General features: G+C 41.5%; 1 protein-coding gene across 4 annotated transcripts in view; it reads right to left on the minus strand.

Annotated features, from left to right (window-relative positions):
• Nucleotides 1-22,369, minus strand: part of CNNM2 (cyclin and CBS domain divalent metal cation transport mediator 2) — a 163,979-nt gene that overhangs the window by 23,785 nt on the left and 117,825 nt on the right. For 2 of the 4 annotated variants that reach the window (XM_043475533.1, XM_043475534.1), the window contains exons 2-4: nucleotides 6,686-6,829; nucleotides 3,628-3,765; nucleotides 1,441-1,610 (exon numbers count right to left, since the gene is read on the minus strand). In XM_043475533.1, coding sequence (XP_043331468.1) covers nucleotides 1,441-1,610; nucleotides 3,628-3,765; nucleotides 6,686-6,829 — 452 coding nt within the window. Of the gene's footprint in view, nucleotides 1-1,440; nucleotides 1,611-3,357; nucleotides 3,423-3,627; nucleotides 3,766-6,685; nucleotides 6,830-22,369 lie in introns of those variants that run through there. The other 2 variants (XR_006270732.1, XR_006270733.1) reach the window with 2 other exon arrangements.

Here is a 22,369-nt window from a genome sequence, read left to right on the forward strand (position 1 = left end):
CTCAGAGTTCTCTGAAATAAACTGTCTTTAATGTCATTTAGCTTCTCTAGGTTTAAGGAATATTCATATCGACCTTTTATGAGAAACATGAATGCTTTACTCCTTCACCGTAATAAATAAAATTAGTTCCCAATAGCCCCCTCAGAGTTTCAAGCTTGTCTATCGCCTGAGAAACAAAAATCACAGCTCAGGATTGAATGAGACTAAGTTTAGTAGAAGCATCAGGGTACTGACGTAGAAATCCTGCAAACAGAAATTTCCAAGAAGCACCCTATGAAAGCAGCATATACCCAATTAATCCAGCCTTTTCTACAGCTCCTCACATCTGCATCCAGAATTCACTATACAGGCCAAACATGGGGCATGAACACAACACTTCCCAGAGTTTCTAACATCTAGACATTTGATAAAAGTTACTTTCAAATAAAAGGACTTTAGTTAATTTACTTGCTTAGATGCAAACTGTAGATGGGCCTACCAAGTGCTAATTATACTCTTAGAAAGATCCTTTCAATTCTTACTAGGAAGTAACCAAGAAACAGGAGAATGCTAAAAGGGGTAGTATTCTCGTGCTGAAATACACTCAGAATTCCCATAAAAGTAATTGTTCACTAAAGAGGTATAAGAAATCAATAAAACTAGCACACTGTTCTTTGTACTATGCATCTTGATCTCCATGCCAAGAACTGTGCTCTACCAAGTGAAACTGTGAGATAACAAGGGCCTCCTGTCAACTGAAGCACAGAAGCCCCTCTAAGAGGGCTCAGAATGGAGGGACCTTCTCACCTTATATCGTGGATTATGTTACAGTAGAGAAGGAGGTAAGTAACCATTTGCCATGAGAGCCTGTGATTACCCATCAGTTGCTCATTAAAACAGAATCTGGTTAGTAACCAGAAATAAAAACAATACATTCGGTGTTTCCATAACACCTTACGGAAAAACCCAAATGAACTTTTGGGCCAACCCAATAAATGGATTATTTTGACAACATTAAGAGAAGAGATAATAAGGAATCTCTAAGAAGCTGTGTAAGGCCAAGTCTTAACGAGGGGTGGAAGAAAGAAAAGACAATGAAAAGAAGACCCAAGGAACTCACAACACTGACATTTCAAATGTCCAGCCAGGATTTAGACATACATAGTTAATTCCCCAAACTCTTCCAAAAAAAACAAGCAAACACCTGAATTCACCCTTCTTCAAAGGAATGCCTCAATGCCTCAGCAATCACCAAGTACCTATCAGTATTGGAAATTAAAGTAACTAACAACACTGCTTTTGTAGATATGAAAACAGGGAGATGAAATTCTCCCACATATAAGGCCACCCCAGAAGTTAAGTGTGCAATCCTTGACACCCATTCACCTACACCAAGTTTCCTCAGAGCTGGAAGGGTGGGTACTCAATGAGATCAAACAACTATTGATTAATACTTCTGACCTGCAAAATGAGAACGAAGTAGTCTACAGGTTTGTTTCGCTGGTAGAGGTAGTATTCTGGAGCTTTCTTGTTCTTCTCATCATACTTCAGTTCCTGGATGACATTGGGGTGCTTTAGCAGCCTTAGAAGGATCTTCTCTGACATCTGGGATGGGCTAAATGCTTCTACTTCTATAGATATAAACACAACTTGATATTACACTTCAAATGGATGGGAAAAATGATGCTAGTGATTAAAGTGTTTAAAGAATACTTGGAATCGAAGCAATACAGCATGGATTAATGAGACTTCCGTTTCGTGATCCACTGGGGGCAGATAACCTGGGAGAAATTAGAAAATGCTGAATTCCCATGTTTGTTGCTTTAGAATTTTTCTTTTTCAACCTGTCACTGGTTTCAGGTATTATTAAAAAAAATACCCTCATTTTCTGACTGACACAAAGGAAAATCAACCAGAAGCAGGCTCCATGACTGCCAGGACACCCTGCAACAGGCCACAAAAGACTGACTGTCCAACAACAGCCACAGGAAGAAGCAGAGGTCAGGAAGCGTCTAGGCGTGGGTTAGTACCAGGTGCTCAGACGCAGTGCTCACATCTCACTCTCCCATCGACTACCCTGAGAAAGTCTGGAAACAGAGGAAGGTAGAGATTCAGAATAAAAGCAAGGCACGTGCACACATCAACATGCACTCCAGCTTGCTATTCAAAAAAGTAATGTTGATCTGAATTGATAAAGATAGTGATTTCATTTAAAATAACAAAACCCCAAGTTACTGACTTAAGGGTGCTATACTGAAAGTGGACATTATGGTATCTCTGAGGCAGAGTAGAATAACATCTAAATTGTGGTTCTTAAATGATGAAGAACAATATTATCAGAAATAAAGATATTGTTCACATGTCTTAAAATGTTTTTAATTATGTTATATGTGAGACCTATAGATTCTGCATTAGTTCAGTGACTTTTTTTTGTAATAACAAAATAAGATAGTACATCGCAGAAGTTTTGGAAAATATAGAAAAAGAGAAAGAAGAAAATAAACCTATAAACCAACCACTCCTAACCATTCTGAGCAATTGGTGAGCATTTCTTTCCCATACCACACCTAGGCATGAGCGCCATGTACGTATGTGTGTGTACACTAAAAAATACAAGGATGATCTTGTGTACACATGGTTTTATACTGTTTCTTCTTACTTTACACTAAGTATTTTCACATGTGATAAATATATGATGAGGCTTTCGAGGTATCTGAAAAAATGATCTTAAAGAGTGTGTAACATTCCATCACGTGGTTGCTGTTAGCCTTCTTTTCAAAATATCTCAAGTACACTGCATTCAGTTGAAAGGCACTGGCTGCCCATCTTGGACACAGACGTCTTCTACAGGCCACTGGGCACTCTCAGATTTTCTCACACTTCCCCCTGGCCAACAGAGCTCACCCTTCGCCTAGAGAGCCATCTGGGGATGTGAGCAGGGTCAGTCAGTCTCCCAAGTCCGTTCGACCTTGACCTCCCTGGAGCAGTCACTGCCGGCTGGGTTGGTGGTTTTAGTAATGTGAACACTGGCCTCCTGGAATGGGCCTGAGTTAACAATCTGATTTGAAGAGGCCATCAGGAAATCTATGTCAGAGTTCTGAGGATTTCTGATTTCATTACAACCAGAAAGGGTAAAAATTTAATTTTGAGAATTTATTGTTTTTCATTGCAAATCATAGCACCTGTGTCACCACTGATGTCCAACTGTTCTTCCGAGGCAAGCTGAAGAGAGAGCTACTCAATGTCTGACACACACCGAGATGGGGTCTGGTATGCACTGTCCGCCTGCTCCGCCAGCTGGCTCTCCCCTGGACTGAGCTGAAGCGGATGGCCTGGCCTACCGTTCACATGCAGTGTGGCACTAACATTCATCCTTACCTTTCAGACCAATTTTAAGTTACTGGTCCACCCCTGGTAAATGTCTCAGAGGGTTCATGCCGACACTGAACATAGGAGAGGAGAGAATTTAAAAAGAAAACAAAACAAAACAAAACAAACAAAACAAAAAAACAAAAAACAAAACACAAAAGTGGCATTACTTATCACCCCAGTTCCCAGGCTCCACCCCCAGCCCACCCCAGTCAGTGGTGGGTGAGAAACTTGCTCCAGGGTTGGCAGAGATTTCAAACTGTGATAAGCGGCACTTGCCTGTTGCTAGGAAACGGTGCATGGCCAAGAGAAGCTGTGGTGATATTTTAACCTTCATCTCGCTGTCTGTCTGCTTAAAGGCAGAAAAATCTTGCTTTCTTTCTCGATGGGCCACTTTCTTTTTCGTTCTGTTATCAGCTGAGGGAGGAATGAGAAAAGGAAAAAGTAAGGAAACACATTCCATTAGATCAGGGCTCTTTTTGAATGAAAAATGACATGATATATTGGAAAGGCTAAGCTCACTCTCCAGATGGTGGGCACGCTACATACAAACAGCACGTGGAGGGGGGGGGACAGAGAACCCTCATCGGATCAGTGCAGCACAGGCGTGGCTGTGACACAATCCACAGTACGCAATCACAGGTAACGTGATTAGGAGTGACTGTGGACACACGCTGGGAAGATCTACAGGGCCCTTCTAAGTACTACTATTGGGCAGCTATGGACAAAAATCCTCCCCTCGTAGAGCCTTTACATAACCACACAGCAACAGGACATGAGCCCAGAGCACACACAGGCTCCTACTACTCAGGCTGCCTCACAGCAGGAAGAGCAATCGTGCTACAGAAGACAGAAAGGCGTGTGCCTGCCTCTGCTGAAAGAGCGCACACACACACATACACACACAACCTCGAGAAATAAACAAGAACACTTTCACAGAACAGTGATTATTTGTGATTGATTTTAATAATATAATCTGTTGCTTTTTAATAATGTCTGTTGATTTTAGTGATAATACCCCAGACCATGAGACCCTCAAGGTCAAGCAAATACGAAGGAAGTGATTCAGAACAGAGGTCAGCACATTTCCTCTGCAAAGGGCTGGACAGTAAATATTTCAGGCTCGCGGGCCATGTATGTTCTGTTGCAACTACAACTCTGCTGTTGAGCAAAAAGAAGCCATGTGAAAATGAATTAGCAGGGTTGTGCTGCAGTAAAACTTTATTACAGATAGAAAATTTTAATTCTGTATCATTTTTACGTGTCACAAAAGAATATTTTTTGACTTTTAAACAACTGAAAAAATGTTAAAAAAATTTTTTTTTAGTTTGTAAGCTGTAGTTTGCCAATCCTTGATCTTGAAGGTGTCAAACGCAAAACTTCTGAGTATTTCTGGACAAAGTAATGATCAAGAAAAAACTAGGTTAGCAAAACTTCTGAGTATTTCTGGACAAAGTAATGATCAAGAAAAAACTAGGTTAGAGACGAGATCCTAATTGCTTGCTTTCCCCCCTCAAGAATCATGAGTCTTTACATTACCATTTCATGCCTAAGGCAAAACAGTGATGGCTAATCAGGCTTGTCCTGGGGAGAAGGCAATCACAACCTGGAATTTTCCTCTCTCCCAAATTCTCTTTAGAGTCAGGCAGCAAAAATCAAGGCAAGCATTCTGAATCATTGTCTAATGTCAAAGGTCGTCATCATCCCTGAACTGAATCAAGACTATCCTTGAAACACAAGTTCAGTATCTCATCTCAGGAAGCCATGTATGAAATCAGTCTCATCAAGGTTTAAAAGAAGTGAGCTGAAGGGTAAACATAAAAGCACATAAATGTCTAGATTATCTTTCTTACACTGAGGATTACCCCTGGGGAAACACATAAATATGCAGAGACACACTTGGTATTAAACAATCTCTGTGAGGAAGGATGAAAAGAATGTAAACACACAATTAACAATATTCTCTATTATGAAAGCTCTGATTATTCTCCAAGAGTCAAAAGGATAAAACACATAGGGACTGGTGTTGTTTAAAGAACACTATACAGATGTGAGGGAAAAAATGAGATCCATTTGGGAAGCAGGTCAAGAGCTAAATATTAAAAAAAAAAATTTTTTTAAGGGTGGATGGAAGGACTGAGTAAAATGACTCTGCTTTGAGCAAGACTGGCTTTGTCCTTGGTGCTCCAGGCCATCTGAACGGTCCCTTTTCCCCTCCAATTCAAGCTTGAAAAGCCCAACAGGGCACAAAGAGCCCAAATTCTCTTTCTCCATACCACCTTTGACAGCCCCTAACATCTCAGGCCTTGGGCCATCTTTGGCATTAAGAAACTCTTGAAAGAGTATTACTTTGCAATTAGCCTCCAGCTAATAAAAAAATTAAAAAAAAAAAAAAAAAAGAGTATTACTTTGCTAAGAGTGAGGCTGAGGAAATCCAACAGTTGTGGATTTAATAGGACAGAATGCAGGTTCAATGCCCAGCCCAGGATCGAGCCTGTGTGCATGTGTGTGCTAAGTCACTTCAGTTGTTTTTGACTCTGTGTGACCCTAAGGACTGCAATGCACCAGTCCATGGAATTCTCCAGGCAAGAGAATCCTGGAGTGGATTGCCATGCCCTCCTGCAGAGGATCGTCCCAATCCAGGGATCGAACCCGTATCTCTTAAACGTCTCCTACACTGGCAGGCAGGTTCTTTACCACTAGCGCCACCTGGGAAGCCCCAGGATCAAGCCTACTCCTGAGCAAACAGGTGTGGATACCCACCTTCCCCAAGCCAAGCCCATCTCCCAAAAGGCAGAGAGACAGAGAACAAGAAAGACACACTTTTACTGTGTATTCTAACCTGTCCTGCTTTTGCTATATACTCTGCAGTGAGAACACCACCCCAGCAAAACTACGCCTGCAAACTTCACCTCTATCCTGACGCATGGGTACTAGAACAAGGAAATTTCAACAGTTGCTATCCAGAAACCCTTCTCAGTTTTTAAGCATTTGAATTATGACTTTAAGTAGAGACAGAAACTTAACTGAAACAATTTGCCTAACTGTGTAAAATGAAAGCCAAGAATGTTGTTTTCTGTTCAGGGCAAGTAATGCCCAGCTCAGAAGAAGTTGGCTTTTCAAAAAAAAAAAACATGGCCAGTTGATATTACAGGACCTGCCTCTTCTTCCTCTGTGGTGGAAGGACTGGTATATACTTGTAGGTGGTACCCAGCCTACACACACCGTGTATAATTAGAAACAGACAACAGCTGGAGAGATGTCCGATGACTCACAAAAAAACATGGCAAATAAAAGCAAAGGTTTTGGAAAATTACACTCAGGCAATGATACTCACTGTATAAATCTGTTTCATCTAGAATCTCAGATTTGATGATTTCTTCAATCACATCCTCTAATGTGACAATTCCCAGAACTTCATAAAATGGATCCCCCTCTCCCTCATTGTTTACTCGCTGCACAATAGCCAGGTGAGATTTACCTTTAAAGAAAAGAAAGAAAAGAGGTAATTTTCAGAGGTGATTTTATGAATTTCCTGAATGAAGTTTTATAAAGGACTATGTTAAAAACAGCAGCAAACACAGATACCAGATTATCAAAGTCTACCTTTCAGCATTTAAAAATGGTTTGGAAATGTTTGTCCACAAGCAAATGGAAAAGCTTCATGGGCCATCAAAAGTAAGACCAGTTAAGCCAAAACGGCATCATCGTCTACACACCAGGTACCACCATGGCGCCATCTGCTTCCAAATGGAGTTGGTGTCTGGTTATGTCAGCTGTTCCTTTGTGACCATTTAGCAACTGCTGCTTTACTTGAGGACAGCAGTTCTCAAAGTGTGGTCTGTGGACCCCTAGGGGTACCCAGGACCCCTTTAGGAAAGTCAGAAAGGCCAAATCCTTTTCATTTAGATTACTAAAATGTTCCTGGAGTTTTCTACTGTGTTGGTATTTGCACCAATGGTATAAAAGTGTCTCAGCACAAGTCAAGGCAGAGGTAGTAATAGGTCACTACTAGTGGTCACTGTCTTCTCACACACTCACACACACACAGAGTAAAAGGGGGAAGATCTGTTCAAATAACCTTTAAATTAGGAGTTTGGGATTAAAACATACACATTACTATACATAAAATCTATAGCCATCAAGGACCTACTGTATAGCACAGGAAACTATACTCAATACCTTATGAGAACCTACAATGGAAGAGAATTTTAAAATGTACATAAAACTGAATCACTTTGCTGTACACTTGGAACTAACAGAACACTGTAAATCAACTGTATTTCAATTAAAAACTGTAAAATAATTCTTTTCCAGAGGGGGAAAAATATCCTTGATGATGCAGTAGAAGTAATCAGCTTCATTAAATCTTGATTCCTGGGACCTGTATTTCAATATTGTACATGACAAATTGAGAAGTACCATAAAACATTTCTGTTGCATTCTGAAGTATGATAGTTGTTTTGAGGAAAAGGACTCATGCAAACTGAGTTGCAAGTTGGATCAATTTTTTCACCAAACATTTTATTTAAAAGAATAACTACCAAGCTATGGTTATTTAGACTTGGATATTTGGCAGACATTTTCTTGAAAATGAACATGATGAGCCTATTACAGTCAGGAAAACAACAGCAGTGTTCACTGCTAAAGATAACATCTGAGCTTTCAAAGGAAAATTAGGATTTCGGGAAACTTGTAGCCACCACGGTGAAACTTGACAGCTTCTCAGTGAAGACTTACCTGATGAGACAGGTGGCGCTATTAACAAATGTGATTTGTAAAGTACTGAACAATAAAATGTGTCAACAGTTCAAAGATCTGTTTATCTCTATGAACCAGTATTCTCCAAATGACTATGGCCATGATGTTACCAAATCATGCATGGATAAACGATTTATTCAGAATGCAATGCATAACAGTGGATTTTTAAAAACTTTTTTATTTTGCAGTAATTTTAGATTTACAGAAAAGTGGCAAAGACAGAGTTCCTGTATATCCTTTACTCAATTTCCCCTTCCCACTATTAACACCTTACTTTACTATGATATATTCATCAGAACTAGAAGTTGACACTGATACGGTAACAGTAAGTACATTCCAGATTTTATTTGGATTTCACCAGTTTTTCCATTAATGTCCTCTTTCTGTTCATGTATCCAATCTTGAGGACCACGCTACACTTAGCTGTCGTGTCTTCCCAGATTCCTCTGGTCTGTGACAGTTTCCCAGTCTGCCCTTGTTTTTCATGAGCTTGACAATCATGTAGTTCTGGTCAGGTACTCTGCAGAATATCTTCTGATTTGGACATATTTTTCCGATGTTTTTCTCACAATTAGACTGGGGTTATGAGCTTTTTCGTTACATGACATCAGGGCTCACATCATCACAGGTGACGTTCACGGTCACTATGTGGCCAAGGTAGTCTTTCCCAGGTTTCTCCACTGCAAAAGTTACCAATTTTCCCCTTGTACTCATTCTACTCTTTGGAAGCAAGTCATTTGGTCTAGCCCACCCCCAGGGAGGGTGAATGGTAGGAATTAAGCCCTCTGTCTTGGAGTCAGGGAGCAGCTACACACATTACTCAGAATTCTTTTGTAAGGAAGATTCCAGACCAAAAGATTTTAATGGAACAGGCACCACAAATCCACTGGCATAGTTTCAGATGCTACATTGCAACTAACTTTAAAGAAACTATCACTTGGGGAGTTTTGGGTTATTGTCAAAGAACATCCAAATATTCATAAAGGTTATTAAAATACCTCTCCCTTTTCAAATACATATCTGTGTGAGGACAGATTTTCTTCATATATCTCAATCAAAACAGTGTATTGCACAGACTGAATATAGAAGAGAATCTAGCTGCCCTCCATTTAGCTTGATAATAAACAATACACAGAAAGGCAAACACTATTCTCTACTATTCAAGTTTTGGAAAAAGTTATTTTTAATTTAATTAAAGTTATTTAATAAAAATGCTACATTAACATGTAATGGATTCATGGTTGTCTCTTAAGTAAATGTTTAAAATTCCTCAGGTTTAATTTCAAATATAGTAAACATCAAAAAGACATCCTACAAGAACACATGCTATGAAACTGACCACTTCTGGATATGAACTCTAGTATCACCACTTTAGCCACCACCAGCTGTGTGATCAGGACCAAGGCCTATGTAACTTTTCTGAGCCTCAGTCTCCTCTTCTCTAAACCCAGGCTCATGATAATTGCTGCCATGCAGGATTATCATCAGTATCAGAGATAATGTACCTAGCAAAGGCAGTGACTGGGATCAACTGGGCAATCAATAAATGGTACCTTATATTAATTTATCAATATTCTTCCTCAATTCTAAGGCACTATCAACTATGACCAGCTCAGTCAGAAGGAAAAAGTCTACTACATTAAATGTACACTGTGATAGCAACATAAATTGCCATATGTAAAACAGACAGCCAGCGAAAATTTGCTTTATGATGCAGAGAACTCAAATCAGGTGCTCTGTGACAACCTAGAGGGGTGGGAGGTGGGAGGGAGGTTGAGAGAGAGGAGACATAGATATATCTATGGCTGATTCATGGTTATGTATGGCAGAAACCAACACAATATTGTAAAGCAATTATCCTCCAATTAAAAATTTAAAAGTTTAAAAAGGATGCATTTCAATTTCAGAAAGATCTTTTAAAAATATTAAATTTATCTCATACACCAATAATTGGTTTTCCTAACCCAAGGCATGAGGGCAGCTGAAACGTATCCTCAAGCTAAGCCAAGGAGACATTATATCTGGAAACTTCATGATCATTTTAACATTATATTATTTTCTTTAATTGGAGCGTAATTGTTTTACAATGTTAATTTCTGCTGCAGGACAACATGAATAATCAGCTATACGTATTCATACATCTTTCCCCTCTTGAGCCTCCCCCTACCCAACATGTTATTTTTTTAAATGACAGGGTGAGGTTTTTTGGAGGGGGTGGGAGTGAGGGCACGTCATTTAAATAAACTTTACCTCAAACTGGGTGAGTTTGCTCAGACACAACCAGCCAAACTAAAAATATCCTGAAGGCCAGGTCTGGTGAAGTTCCCAGCACCTACTCAGAGGCTGGCTTTGGGTTCGTGGGTTCATCTGCCCTTTCTGCTCTGCCTCAGACCCCTTTGCAGGCAACGTTGTCTGGAGACTGAGAAGTTAAGATTGTTAGACAATTAGGCATCCTAACAATCTGCATCCTTAGCGTGCTCACACTCAAAGAATGAAAATATTTTGAGCAAATGAGACTACAAGGGAAACTTATCAGCAACAGATAGATAAACACCGCATCAGGTCAAGTCAATTCTAGTCTAGTCAGTTTGGTTAGGTCAGTTTCTCCCATCTGCTTTCCCAAGGACCCAAACATAAGCAGTTAAAAATTCTTGGTGAATGCTGTCTGTCGAAAGTTAAATTCTTTTGCTATTCCCAGCTTGTGATCATTTAAAAGGAATTTTCCAAAGCAAGGTCTAATATTAGACTCAAAATGAAGTTTCCATTCCACTGAGGCGCTATTCTCACCAAAGTAACTACCGCATAATCAGATTGTCTTGGAGCAATTCGTTTAAATGCAGATGGACATACTTGAAATACCAGCCCGATAGCACCAACAGATCTGACTGGAAAAGGCCTTACTCTAGAAATTATTCATGTAAGCTAGGCTTCTTAGATGGAAAATTAAGTTTTCTTCCTAGCTAGCTCAGTGTTCCCTTTCACACCCCCACCTCCAATGTTGAAACTTCTTCCTCTGCCCCAGAGTCACATATTTTTAGCTTTGGAATTCCTGGTGAGAAGTCTTGTTTTCTAACCTTCTTCCCAGTAAGCAGTACCAAAAAAAAAAAGATATCCCTCTTCTCTAATCATGCTTTTGGAAGACAGCAATATAAGGTACCTCTTCCCCTACTTAACCATTCACTGCAGGGAGTTCAACCTTTGGCCTCATCAATGGAACCATCAAAGGGAAAATATAAACTTATCAAAACAGAAATTTAAAAAACTGAGCTCAAATAGCATCGTTCTTAACCTGAGCGTTGGAGGGATTAAGCCAGGATTGAAAGCAGCAAAGCAATTTTGGGGAAACTAATAAAAGATATTTATAAACCAAAAACTGGAAAAGATTATGAACTGATGGATTCTTAACTTCCAAAGAGAAGAATAAAAACATAGCAATCAGCACAATCTGCGATTACAGGCATGAAATAGCACTAAAGCTTTTTAATATAGCTAGATTATACAAACTGGATTAATTATATATAGAATAAAGCAAGCATTGCTGGCACAATTAGGGCTTGGAGACACCCTTTGTGGCTAGCTATAAGGGGCCTTGCAGTATTCATGTCATTTCAAACTGTCCTGAAACTTATACCTACATACAGCCTCTCTCCATCTAGTCTGGTCCTAAATGACTAACAGAATACTTAAGACCTAAGAGGATCTATGCAGGCCTCTCTTCAGAGTAAAGGGCTCCATAAACACATTTCCATTCAAATTCAGAATTGTAAGTTTACTATGAAATAATCACCTAGATTTTAACTGCTATGTGTTCAAAACAGGGTACGTGCACAGATGAAATTATAATACCATGTCTTCACTGTGAGGTAGGCTAAGTAAAATCATCTATATGCAATAAAACTAGGATCAAATTTCTGCCTCCGCCTGCTTCCACTGCTCCCCAAATCAAAGTACTGCATCATGTCTCTGGAGAATCAGCTCAGAATTGTTGCAGGTTGCCACGCTTGAATCTTTTAACCTTACCACAATGCTAGGCTCAGATTCTGAATGACAGATACCATTTGTATTTTGATAGGGATAATTAACTAGGCAATGATTAGGCTGACAAAGGGTACCTTAACTGCCTGATGAAAATATGGACTCATTTGCTCTCATACAAGTTTGATGTCAATCAAGTGACATGGAACAGCAGGCAGAGTAATTGAAACACCTAAGGAAGAAAGCCAAGTGAGCAGATGAAGTAGAATGGAATCAGGAAAAACTTGACGCAGCTGAGCTAATAACAAGCGACAAGCAGTAATCCAAACGACCGAACAATGTGAGTGCAAAGCAGACAAGAGTCCTAAAGAGGCACTTGATCAGCAGGAAGAAAACAAACAGAAGATTCAACAATGAGAAACTAAAGTCAAACACTTCACGTCTGCCGTGGCTGCTGTGTCCCACAACTGTAGGGGTGCAAGACCTAACGGTTCCCGGGAGGTTGTGCAGTGTCATGCGTGCGTGCTAAGTTGCTCCAGTCATGTCCAACTCTGCGACCCCACTGACTGTAGCCCACCAAGCTCCTCTGTCCACGGGATGCTCCCCACAGGAATACTGGAGTGGGTTGCCACGCCATTCTCCATAGGATCTTCCTGACCCAGGAATCGAACCCCCATCTCCCGTGTCCTCTTACACCACAGGGGGATTCTTTACCACAAGCCACCAGGGAAGCCCATGCAGTGTTGTAGCCCCTCACTAAACAAGGGTATTAGGGCAGGGAGGCATTTGATATGCCTCTGTTTTTAAACATTTCCCAGTTTATCTAACATAAGAATTATAATAATTCAACAAGTAGGAATCAATGAAGTTCCTAAGAATGGAACTCGTAATAAAATAAAGAAATGCTCTGTAAGTTAGAATTCAGGTCCTCCATCACTAAAACAAAAACGAGATGGAGGATAGATATGAAGGCCATACTTAAGATCTCCCAAGGAAACCAGTTTGCATACAGGCCGTCAAGGAAGTCAATACACTTTAAACAGCATTAGAGTTAGATTTAGTCTGATGTGCAAAAATTGAACACACTGACCAATGATCTAATGTTTTTGAACATAATGTATAATCCATAAGGTACAATGCTACGTAAGTGTCAATGAACTATGGTCACAAACTCATTCATTCACTCAGTAAATATGACTGATGTCTACTATATATGCCAGGCTTATACCTCAGACACAAAACAAAGCTCTGGCTTTCAAGGAACACTCTAGCAGGGGAGACAGACACTCAGGGAAACAGTATAACACATATCAGACTGTATAAAATGTGCTGTGCAGAACAAAAAATCAGAGGCCAAATTATTTAGCTTAGGCTGGCCAGGGAAGGGCCTCCCTAGTAAGGAGACAGCTGAACAATGCTGGAAGGTGTTCAGGAGCTGGAAGTAAGTAAGGGGTTGGGGAAGATGTTTCAGGTGGAGGGAACGATGGAGCCCTGGAGCGGAGAGGCCTGGTGTGCTTGAGGGAAAGCAAGCGGTGTGGCTGGAGCACAGTAAGCAGGACAGAAAGAAGCAAAGATGACATGGGGGCTGGGGGGGAGGCTGGGATAGTTGGGGATGGGGGGTAGTGCAGATCACATCTCCATCACCAAGACTTCAGCTTTTACTGAAGAGTGTGTGTGTGTGCACGCGCATACACGCGCAGTTGCTCAGTCCTATCTGACTCTGCAACCCCATGGACTGTAGCCCACTAGGCTCTTCTGCCAATGGATTTTCCAGGCAAGAACACTGGAGTGGGTTGCCATTTCCTACTCCAGGGCATCTTTCCGACCCAGGGATCGTGTGTATAAAATAAACTAATGAGAACCTGCTGTATAACACAGGGAACTTTACTCAGTGCTCTGTGGTGACCCAAATGGAAAGGAAATCCAAAAAGCAGTTGTAATCAAGATTGCTGAGAGAAATACCAATAATAACCTCAGATATGCAGATGACACCACCCTTACGGCAGAAAGCGAAGAAGAATTAAAAAGCCTCTTGATGAAAACGAAAGAGGAGAGTGAAAAAGCTGGCCTAAAACTCAACATCCAAAAAACTAAGATCACAGCATCTGGTCTCATCACTTCATGGCAAATAGTGGGGTAACAATGGAAACAATGTTATTTTCAGACAGACTTTATTTTCTTGGGTTCCAAAATCACTGCAGTCATGAAATTAAAAGACACTTGCTCCTTGGAAGAGAAGCTATGACTAACCTTGACAGCATATTAAAAAGCAGAGACATTACTTTGTCAACAAAGCTCCATATAGTCAAAGCTATGGTTTTTCCAGTAGTCATGTATGGATGTGAGAGTTGGACCATAAAGAAAGCTGAGCGCATAAGAATTGACACTTCTGAACTGTGGTGTTGGAGAAGATTCTTGAGAGTCCATTGGACTGCAAGGAGATCCAACCAGTCAATCCTAAAGGAAATCCGTCCTGAATATTCACTGGAAGGACTGATGCTGAAGCTGAAGCTCTCATACTCTGGCCACTTGATAAAAAGAACTGACTCATTGGAAAAGACTCTGATGCTGGGGAAGACTGAAGGTAGGAGGAGGAGGAGGAGACAGAAGACAAGATGGTTGGATGACATCGCCGACTCGACGGACATGAGTTTGAGCAAGTTCTGGGAGTTGGTGATGGACAGGGAAGCCTGGCATGCTGCAGTCCATGGGGTTGCAAAGAGTTAGACAGGACAGAGCAACTGAACTGAACTGAACTGGTGTATGTATAGCTGATTCACTTTGCTTACAGCAGAAACTAACACAACATTGCAAAGCAACTACACTCCAATCAAAATTTTAAAAAAACAGAAGTTATTTCAGTGATCTCAGTGACAAGGATGGTGGCCTGGACCAGATGGCAACAATGGAGGGGGTGGGAAGTACTTAGAATCCGGATGTATATTTTAGATCAGAGCCAACAGGTTTTGCTGATCAACTGAATGTAGGCAGGAGAGGAGGAGACAAGCCAGGGCTGACTCTAGGATTTTGGGGCCTGAGCAGTGGGAAGGATAGAGCTGCCATTTATCAAAGAGGACTGTGGAAGGTACCCGCCTGGAAAGAAGAAGAAATCAGTTCAGTGTTAGACAGGTTAAGTTCAATATGCCTACTAGACTTCCCAGTGGAAATATCAAACAGGCAGTTACATATCTAAGTGCAGAATTCAACAGAGCGTGAGCCATGTGGGTTACAGATGAAGAGTGAGCACTCCGAGAGAAGAAAGGCTAGTGAAGCCAGACACCAGAGGAGATCACCAAGAGAGGTGGTGTGTGCAGCCTGAGCCAGGGCAGGCCAGCGTCTCTAGAGCAGGAAGTGGAGATACAATCAAAAAGGAGACTGAGAAGGAGGGGCTGGTGGCGTGAGCAGAGAAAAGAGAGATTGGTGTTTGGAAGTCAAATTTTTTTTAAAAACTACTTCAAATTAAAAAAAAAAAAACCTACTTCAAGAAACTACCAACAGATCAAATGCGGCCAAAAGATCATGAAAGGTGACTTTGGGAACAAAAGAGGCACAGATAAGAAAGGTCATGGATGAAGAATCCAAGGATCACCATCTTAGTGTTCGATCCATGCGATTCCCACAACATCCTTCCTTCTTCTAACAAGGACACACACACTGGCCTGCTTCTGCCAGGGCGCCTTCACCTGAGAGCAAAGACCTGTGTCTTTAGACAGAGCCTTTGTCCTTCCTCAGTAACACCTCCCTCTTCTGGCACCTCTGGAAATAGTGCCATTGGAGCTATAATCACCCAGCCTTAAAACTTGGAATCACCTTTGCCTCTTTTCTCCAGATCTTTTTCTCTTTCCTTTTGAATGAAGAGTGAATGAATGAATATATACCTATCTATAATAACATGTAGGGGCATTGGGTGCAGCAGTGTGTGCATGGGACCTTTGAAGGAGGTCATCATTATCTTCATTATCTCCACCATTGTTTGGCCTCAGGTCAAATAACAGAATAGAAAATTGGATTAAAGATTTACTAAGCATGGCTCTGCCCATCAGAACAAGACCCAGTTTCCCTCTCAGTCTCTCGCATCCAGAAGCTGCTATAAGCCTCTTATCCTTCTCCATCAGAGGGCAGACAGACTGAAAACCACAATCACAGAAAACTAACCAATCCGATCACATGGACCACAGCCTTGTCTAACTCAAAGAAACTATGAGCCGTGCCGTGTAGGGCTACCCAAGACGGACGGGTCATGGTGGACAGTTCTGACAAAACGTGGTCCACTGGAGGAGGGAATGGTAAACCACTTCAGTATTCTTGCCTTGAGAAGCCCATGAACAATATGAAAAGGCAAAAAGATAGGACACTGAAAGGTGAACTCCCCAATACACTACTGGAGATCAGTGGAGAAATAACTCTGGAAAAATGAAGAGACGGAGTCAAAGCAAAAACAACACCCAGTTGTGGATATGACTGGTGATGGAAGTAAAGTCCGATGCTGTATTGAGCAATATTGCATAGGAGCCTGGAATGTTAGGTCCATGAATCAAGGCAAATTGGAAGTGGTCAAACAAGAGATGGCAAGAATGAACATCGACATTTTAGGAATCAGCGAACTAAAATGGACTGGAATGGGTGAATTTAACTCGGATGACCATTATATCTACTACTGTGGGCAAGAATCCCTTAGAAGAAATGGAGTAGCCCTCATAGTCAATAAGAGTCCACAACGCAGTACTTGGGTGCAATCTCAAAAATGACAGAATGATCTGTTTGTTTCTAAGGCAAACCATTCAATATCACAGTAATCCAAGTCTATGCCCCAACCAGTAATGCTGAAGAAGCTGAAGTTGAACGGTTCTATGAAGACCTACAAGACCTTCTAGAACTAACACCCAAAAAAGATGTCCTTTTCATTACAGGGGACTGGAATGCAAAAGTAGGAAGTCAAGAGATACCTGGAGTAAGAGGCAAATTTGGCCTTGGAGTACAAAATGAAGCAGGGGCAAAGGCTAATAGAGTTTTGCCAAGAGAACGCACTGGTCAAAGTAAACACCCTCTTCCAACAACACAAGAGAAGACTACACATGGACATCATCAGATGTTCAATACCGAAACAGATTGATTATATTCTTCGCAGCCAAAGATGGAAAAGCTCTATACAGTCAGCAAAAACAAGACTGTGGGAACTGACTGTGGCTCAGATCATGAACTCCTTATTGCCAAATTCAGACTTAAATTGAAGAAAGTAGGGAAAACCACTAGACCATTCAGGTATGACCTAAATTAAATCCCTTACAATTATACAGTGGAAGTGATGGAACAGATTCAAAGAATTAGATCTGATAGACAGAGTGCCTGAAGAACTATGGACAGAGGTTCGTGACATTTTACAGAAGGCAGTGATTAGGACCATCCACAAGAAAAAGAAATGCAAAAAGGCAAAATGGTTGTCTGAGGAGGCTTTACAAATAGCTCTGAAAAGAAGCGAAAGGCAAAAGAGAAAAGGAAGTGAAGTGAAGTGGCTCAGTCGTGTCCAACTCTGTGACCCCATGGACTATAGCCAAACAGGCTCCTCTGTCCATGAGATTCTCCAGGCAAGAACACTGGAGCGGGTTGCCATTTCCTTCTCCACGGGATCTTCCCGACCCAGGGATCAAACCCAGGTCTCCCGCATTGCAGGCAGACGCTTTAACCTCTGAGCCACCAGGGAAGCCCTCCCATTTGAATGTAGAGTTCCAAAGAATAGTAAGGAGAGATAACAAAGCCTTCCTCAGTGATCAATGCAAAGAAATAGAGGAAAACAACAGAATGGAAAAGACTAGAGATCTCTTCAGGAAAATTAGAGATACCAAGGGAACATTTCATACAAAGATGGGCACAATAAAGGACAGAAATGGTATGGACCTAAAAGAAGCAGAAGATATTAAGAAAACATGGCAAGACTACACAGAAGAACTACGCAAAAAAGACCTTCATGACCCAGATAATCACGATGGTGTGATCACTCACCTAGAGTTAGACATTCTGGAATGTGAAATCAAGTGGGCCTTAGGAAGCATCGCTACAAACAAAGCTAGTGGAGGTGATGGAATTCCAGTGGAGCTATTTCAAATCCTAAAAGATGATGCTGTGAAAGTGCTGCAGTCATATGCCAGCAAATTTGGAAAACTCAGCAGTGGCCACAGGACTGCAAAAGGTCAGTTTTCATTCCAATCCCAAAGAAAGGCAATGCCAAAGAATGCTCAAACTACTGCACAATTGCACTCATCTCACATGCTAGCAAAGTAACACTCAAAATTCTCCAAGCCAGGTATCAACAGTACATGAACCAAGAACTTCCAGAAGGTCAAGCTGGTTTTAGAAAAGGTGGAAGAATCAGAGATCAAATTGCCAACATCCGTTGGATCACTGAAAAAGCAAGAGTTCCAGAAAAACATCTACTTCTGCTTTATTGACTACTCCAAAGCCTTTGACTGTATGGATCACAACAAACTGTGGAAAATTCTGAAAGAGACAGGAATACCAGACCACCTTACCTGCCTCCTGAGAAAACTGTATGCAGGTCAAAAAGCAACAGTCAGAACTGGACATGGAACAACAGACTGGTCCCAAATAGGGAAAGGAGTAAGTCAAGGCTGTATATTGTCACCCTGCTTATTTAACTTCTATGGAGAGTACATCATGAGAAATGGTGGACTGGATGAAGCACAAGCTGGAATTAAGACTGCCGGGAGAAATATCCATAACCTCAGATATGAAGCTGACACCATCCTTATAGTAGAAAATGAAGAACTAAAGAACCTTTGACGAAAGTGAAAGGAGAGTGAAAAAGTTGGCTTAAAACTCAACATTCAGAAAACTAAGATCATGGCATCTGGTCCCATCATTTCATGGCAAACAGATGGGGAAACAGTGACAGATTTTATTTTTGGGGGCTCCAAAATCACTGAAGATGGAGACTGCAGCCATGAAATTAAAAGACGCTTGCTCCTTGGAAGAAAAGTTACGACCAACCTAGACAGCATATTAAAAAGCAGAGACATTACTTTGCCAATGAAGTTTTGTCTAGTCAAAGCTACATAAATACAGTAGTCATGTAAGGGTGCGAGAGTTTGACTATAAAGAAAGCTGAGCACTGAAGAATTGATGCTTTTGAACTGTGGTGTTGGAGAAGACTCTTCAGAGATCCAGCCAGTCAATCCTAAAGGAAATCAGTCCTGAATATTCACTGGAAGGGCTGATGCTGAAGCTGAAACTCCAATACTTTGGCCACCTGATGAGAAGAACTGAATCATTTGAAAAGACCCTGATGCTGGGAAAGACTGAAGGCGGGCGGAGGGGACAACAGGGAATGAGATGGTTGGATGGCATCAACGACTCAATGGACATGAATTTGAGTACACTTCAGGAGTTGGTGATGGACAGGGAGGCCTGGTATGGGGGTCACACAGTCCATGGGGTCACAAAGAGTCAGACACGACTGATCTTATACAATAACATGTATAAGATGCACAGTTCAATAAGTAGTTACAGAACTACCACCCACGAGGGACTAAAGGGGCCAGGGCTGAACAGTGGACCTCAGGGGTGTATGAGGCAGGAGGCGGAAGCAGGAATGGGGAACAGGAGGTGATAGGAGAAGTCGCTAAGGAAGGTGAGCAGACTTAGGCAGGTTCCAAGAGGGAACACAGGCCTACTTGTGGCCTCTTCACTAGGACCTCCTTCCCAGAACCCCTTCTCTTTGTTAATGGCAGGTCTCCCCAGAACAGATGACCTGGTGGTCCAGGAACATATTATTTCCTGGTGACTGAGTGCCAATGCAATCTCAGAACAAGGGAAGCAATGTTCCTACTACAGTCAGCCTATGCGGAATACTGTGTTCAGGTCTGGGTCTCTTATTTTATGAGGCAAACTGAGAAGACAACTACCAAGATCTTGTAAGATGTATAAACTATGGCACATGAGGAGGAAATGGAGGCTAGAGACGTCGAGCCAGAAGAGAAACCTGGGCCGGGGTTAGAGGGACAGAGGCCTTCAAATCTCTGAAATGGAAAGCAAGCCTTTGGTTCTGTGCCTCCTCGCCTGCCCATCTCCTCAACAAACTCATAGCTCACTCACCACAAAGTTATCGACCCTTATGAGATCATCAACAATGCCTGGACGACAGGGACCTCTGTGTTACTCATCTTTGTATCACTCTTCATCCGCAGGCCCTACCAAGTCTAGCACAATACCTAACACCCCCACAGACACAAAGCTAATGCTTATTAAACCACAACATAACCCTATCATTCTGCAACTCAAAAGTGCTCATTTCCCTTCAGTGACTGAATTTAAAAGAAAATGTCTTCGAGTCGGGTTCAAAGGCCATTAAGAACCTGGTCCTTAACTGCCCTGTCTTTCCATCTTTTGGTCTCCAACCTACTCCTCTTAGGGTTTCCCTGGTGGCTCAGATGGGAAAGAATGCACCTGCAGTGTGGGAGACCTGGATTCGATCCCTGGGAAGATCCCCTTGAGGAGGGCACAGCAACCCACGCTAGTATTCTTGCCTGGAGAATCCCGTGGACAGAAGAGCCTGGCGGGCTACAGTCCATGGGGTTGCAGAGTCGGACACGACTGAGCGACTAAGCACACATACTCCTCTTACGTTCTTCTTGTCCAGCCAATCAAATGACTTGATTTTCTCCAACCGTAACCTCCATGGTTTTATTCATCCCCACAGAACAAGTAGGAAGGAACATCTCCTCAGGGCGACTGCCCCCACCTCAGCCATACTGTGTCATATCACAGCCACACCTAACTCCTGCCAAAGCCACACCTGGGCTCTGGGAATGCCTGTGTCTCTACACCCAGAGTACTTGTTTAACTTTTTATTTTATATTGGAGTATAGCCAATTAACAATGCTATGGTAGTTTCAGGCACATAGCAAAGTGACTCAGCCAAACATATACATGTATCCATTTTCCCCCAAATTCCCCTCCCATCCAGGCTGCCACACTCATATTACTCTTTTTTTTTTCCATTTATTTTTATTAGTTGGAGGCTAATTACTTTACAGATTGTAGTGGTTTTTGCCATACACTGACATGAATCAGCCATGGATTTACATGTGTTCCCCATCCTGAACCTCCCTCCCACCTCCCTCCCCATCCCATCCCTCTGGGTCATCCCAGTGCACCAGCCCCGAGCACTTGTCTCATGCATCCAACCTGGACTGGCGATCTGTTTCACACTTGATAATATACATGTTTCGATGCTGTTCTCTCAGATCGTCCCACCCTCGCCTTCTCCCATAGAGTCCAAAAGTATGTTCTATACATCTGTGTCTCTTTTTCTGTCTTGCATATAGGGTTATCGTTACCATCTTTCTAAATTCCATATATATGCATTAGTATACTGTATTGGTGTTTATCTTTATGGCTTACTTCACTCTGTATAACGGGCTCCAGTTTTATCCATCTCATTAGAACTGATTCAAATGTATTCTTTTTAATGGCTGAGCAATATTCCATTGTGTATATGTACCATAGCTTTCTTATCCATTCGTCTGCTGATGGGCATCTAGGTTGCTTCCATGTCCTGGCTATTATAAACAGTGCTGCGATGAACATTGGGGTACACGTGTCTCTTTTCAGTTCTGGTTTCCTCGGTCTGTATGCCCAGGAGTGGGATTGCTGGGTCAAATGGCAGTTCCATTTCCAGTTTTTTAAGGAATCTCCACACTGTTCTCCATAGTGGCTGTACACACTCATATTACTTTTTTTTTTTTTCCATATTACTCTTAACAGTAGATACGTCCTTATCCTACCCCTTTCCCTCTCAACAAGCGCAAAATCAAAAGAAACCCTGAATTACAAGCTATATTGTACAAAACAGCTAATTTCTTACAGATTTTCATAATGAATACATGGATGAATTCTTAAACATCCCTTGCAGATCTTCTACTGACTTATAAAGTGACAGGTCTGTTATTATAACATGAGTAAAATGGTAAGATTTGCTTAAGGAGAAAAGCAACACTATTTCATTTCACGAGCTACTACTTTGCTATTTCTGTCCTGTTTAAAGACAAAATGAAGAAAAAAACCCAAAAACTTCATTTCTTTTTAAAGTCTTACTTTACCTTACCATCCCCACCAGAGCTAAGTACATTTTTTCCAACTGAATTTTCCCACCATAAAATACACCAGAAAAAATGTGACACAGATCTTAAAATAGTCCTATATAAACAATACAGGAGTATATATATAGAAGCACTTGCTGTATATAGAAATGACTGGTTTTAAGTGATGA

Source organism: Cervus canadensis, chromosome 8, assembly GCF_019320065.1.
Source record: "Cervus canadensis isolate Bull #8, Minnesota chromosome 8, ASM1932006v1, whole genome shotgun sequence".
In the NCBI taxonomy this organism is placed as follows: domain Eukaryota; kingdom Metazoa; phylum Chordata; class Mammalia; order Artiodactyla; family Cervidae; genus Cervus; species Cervus canadensis.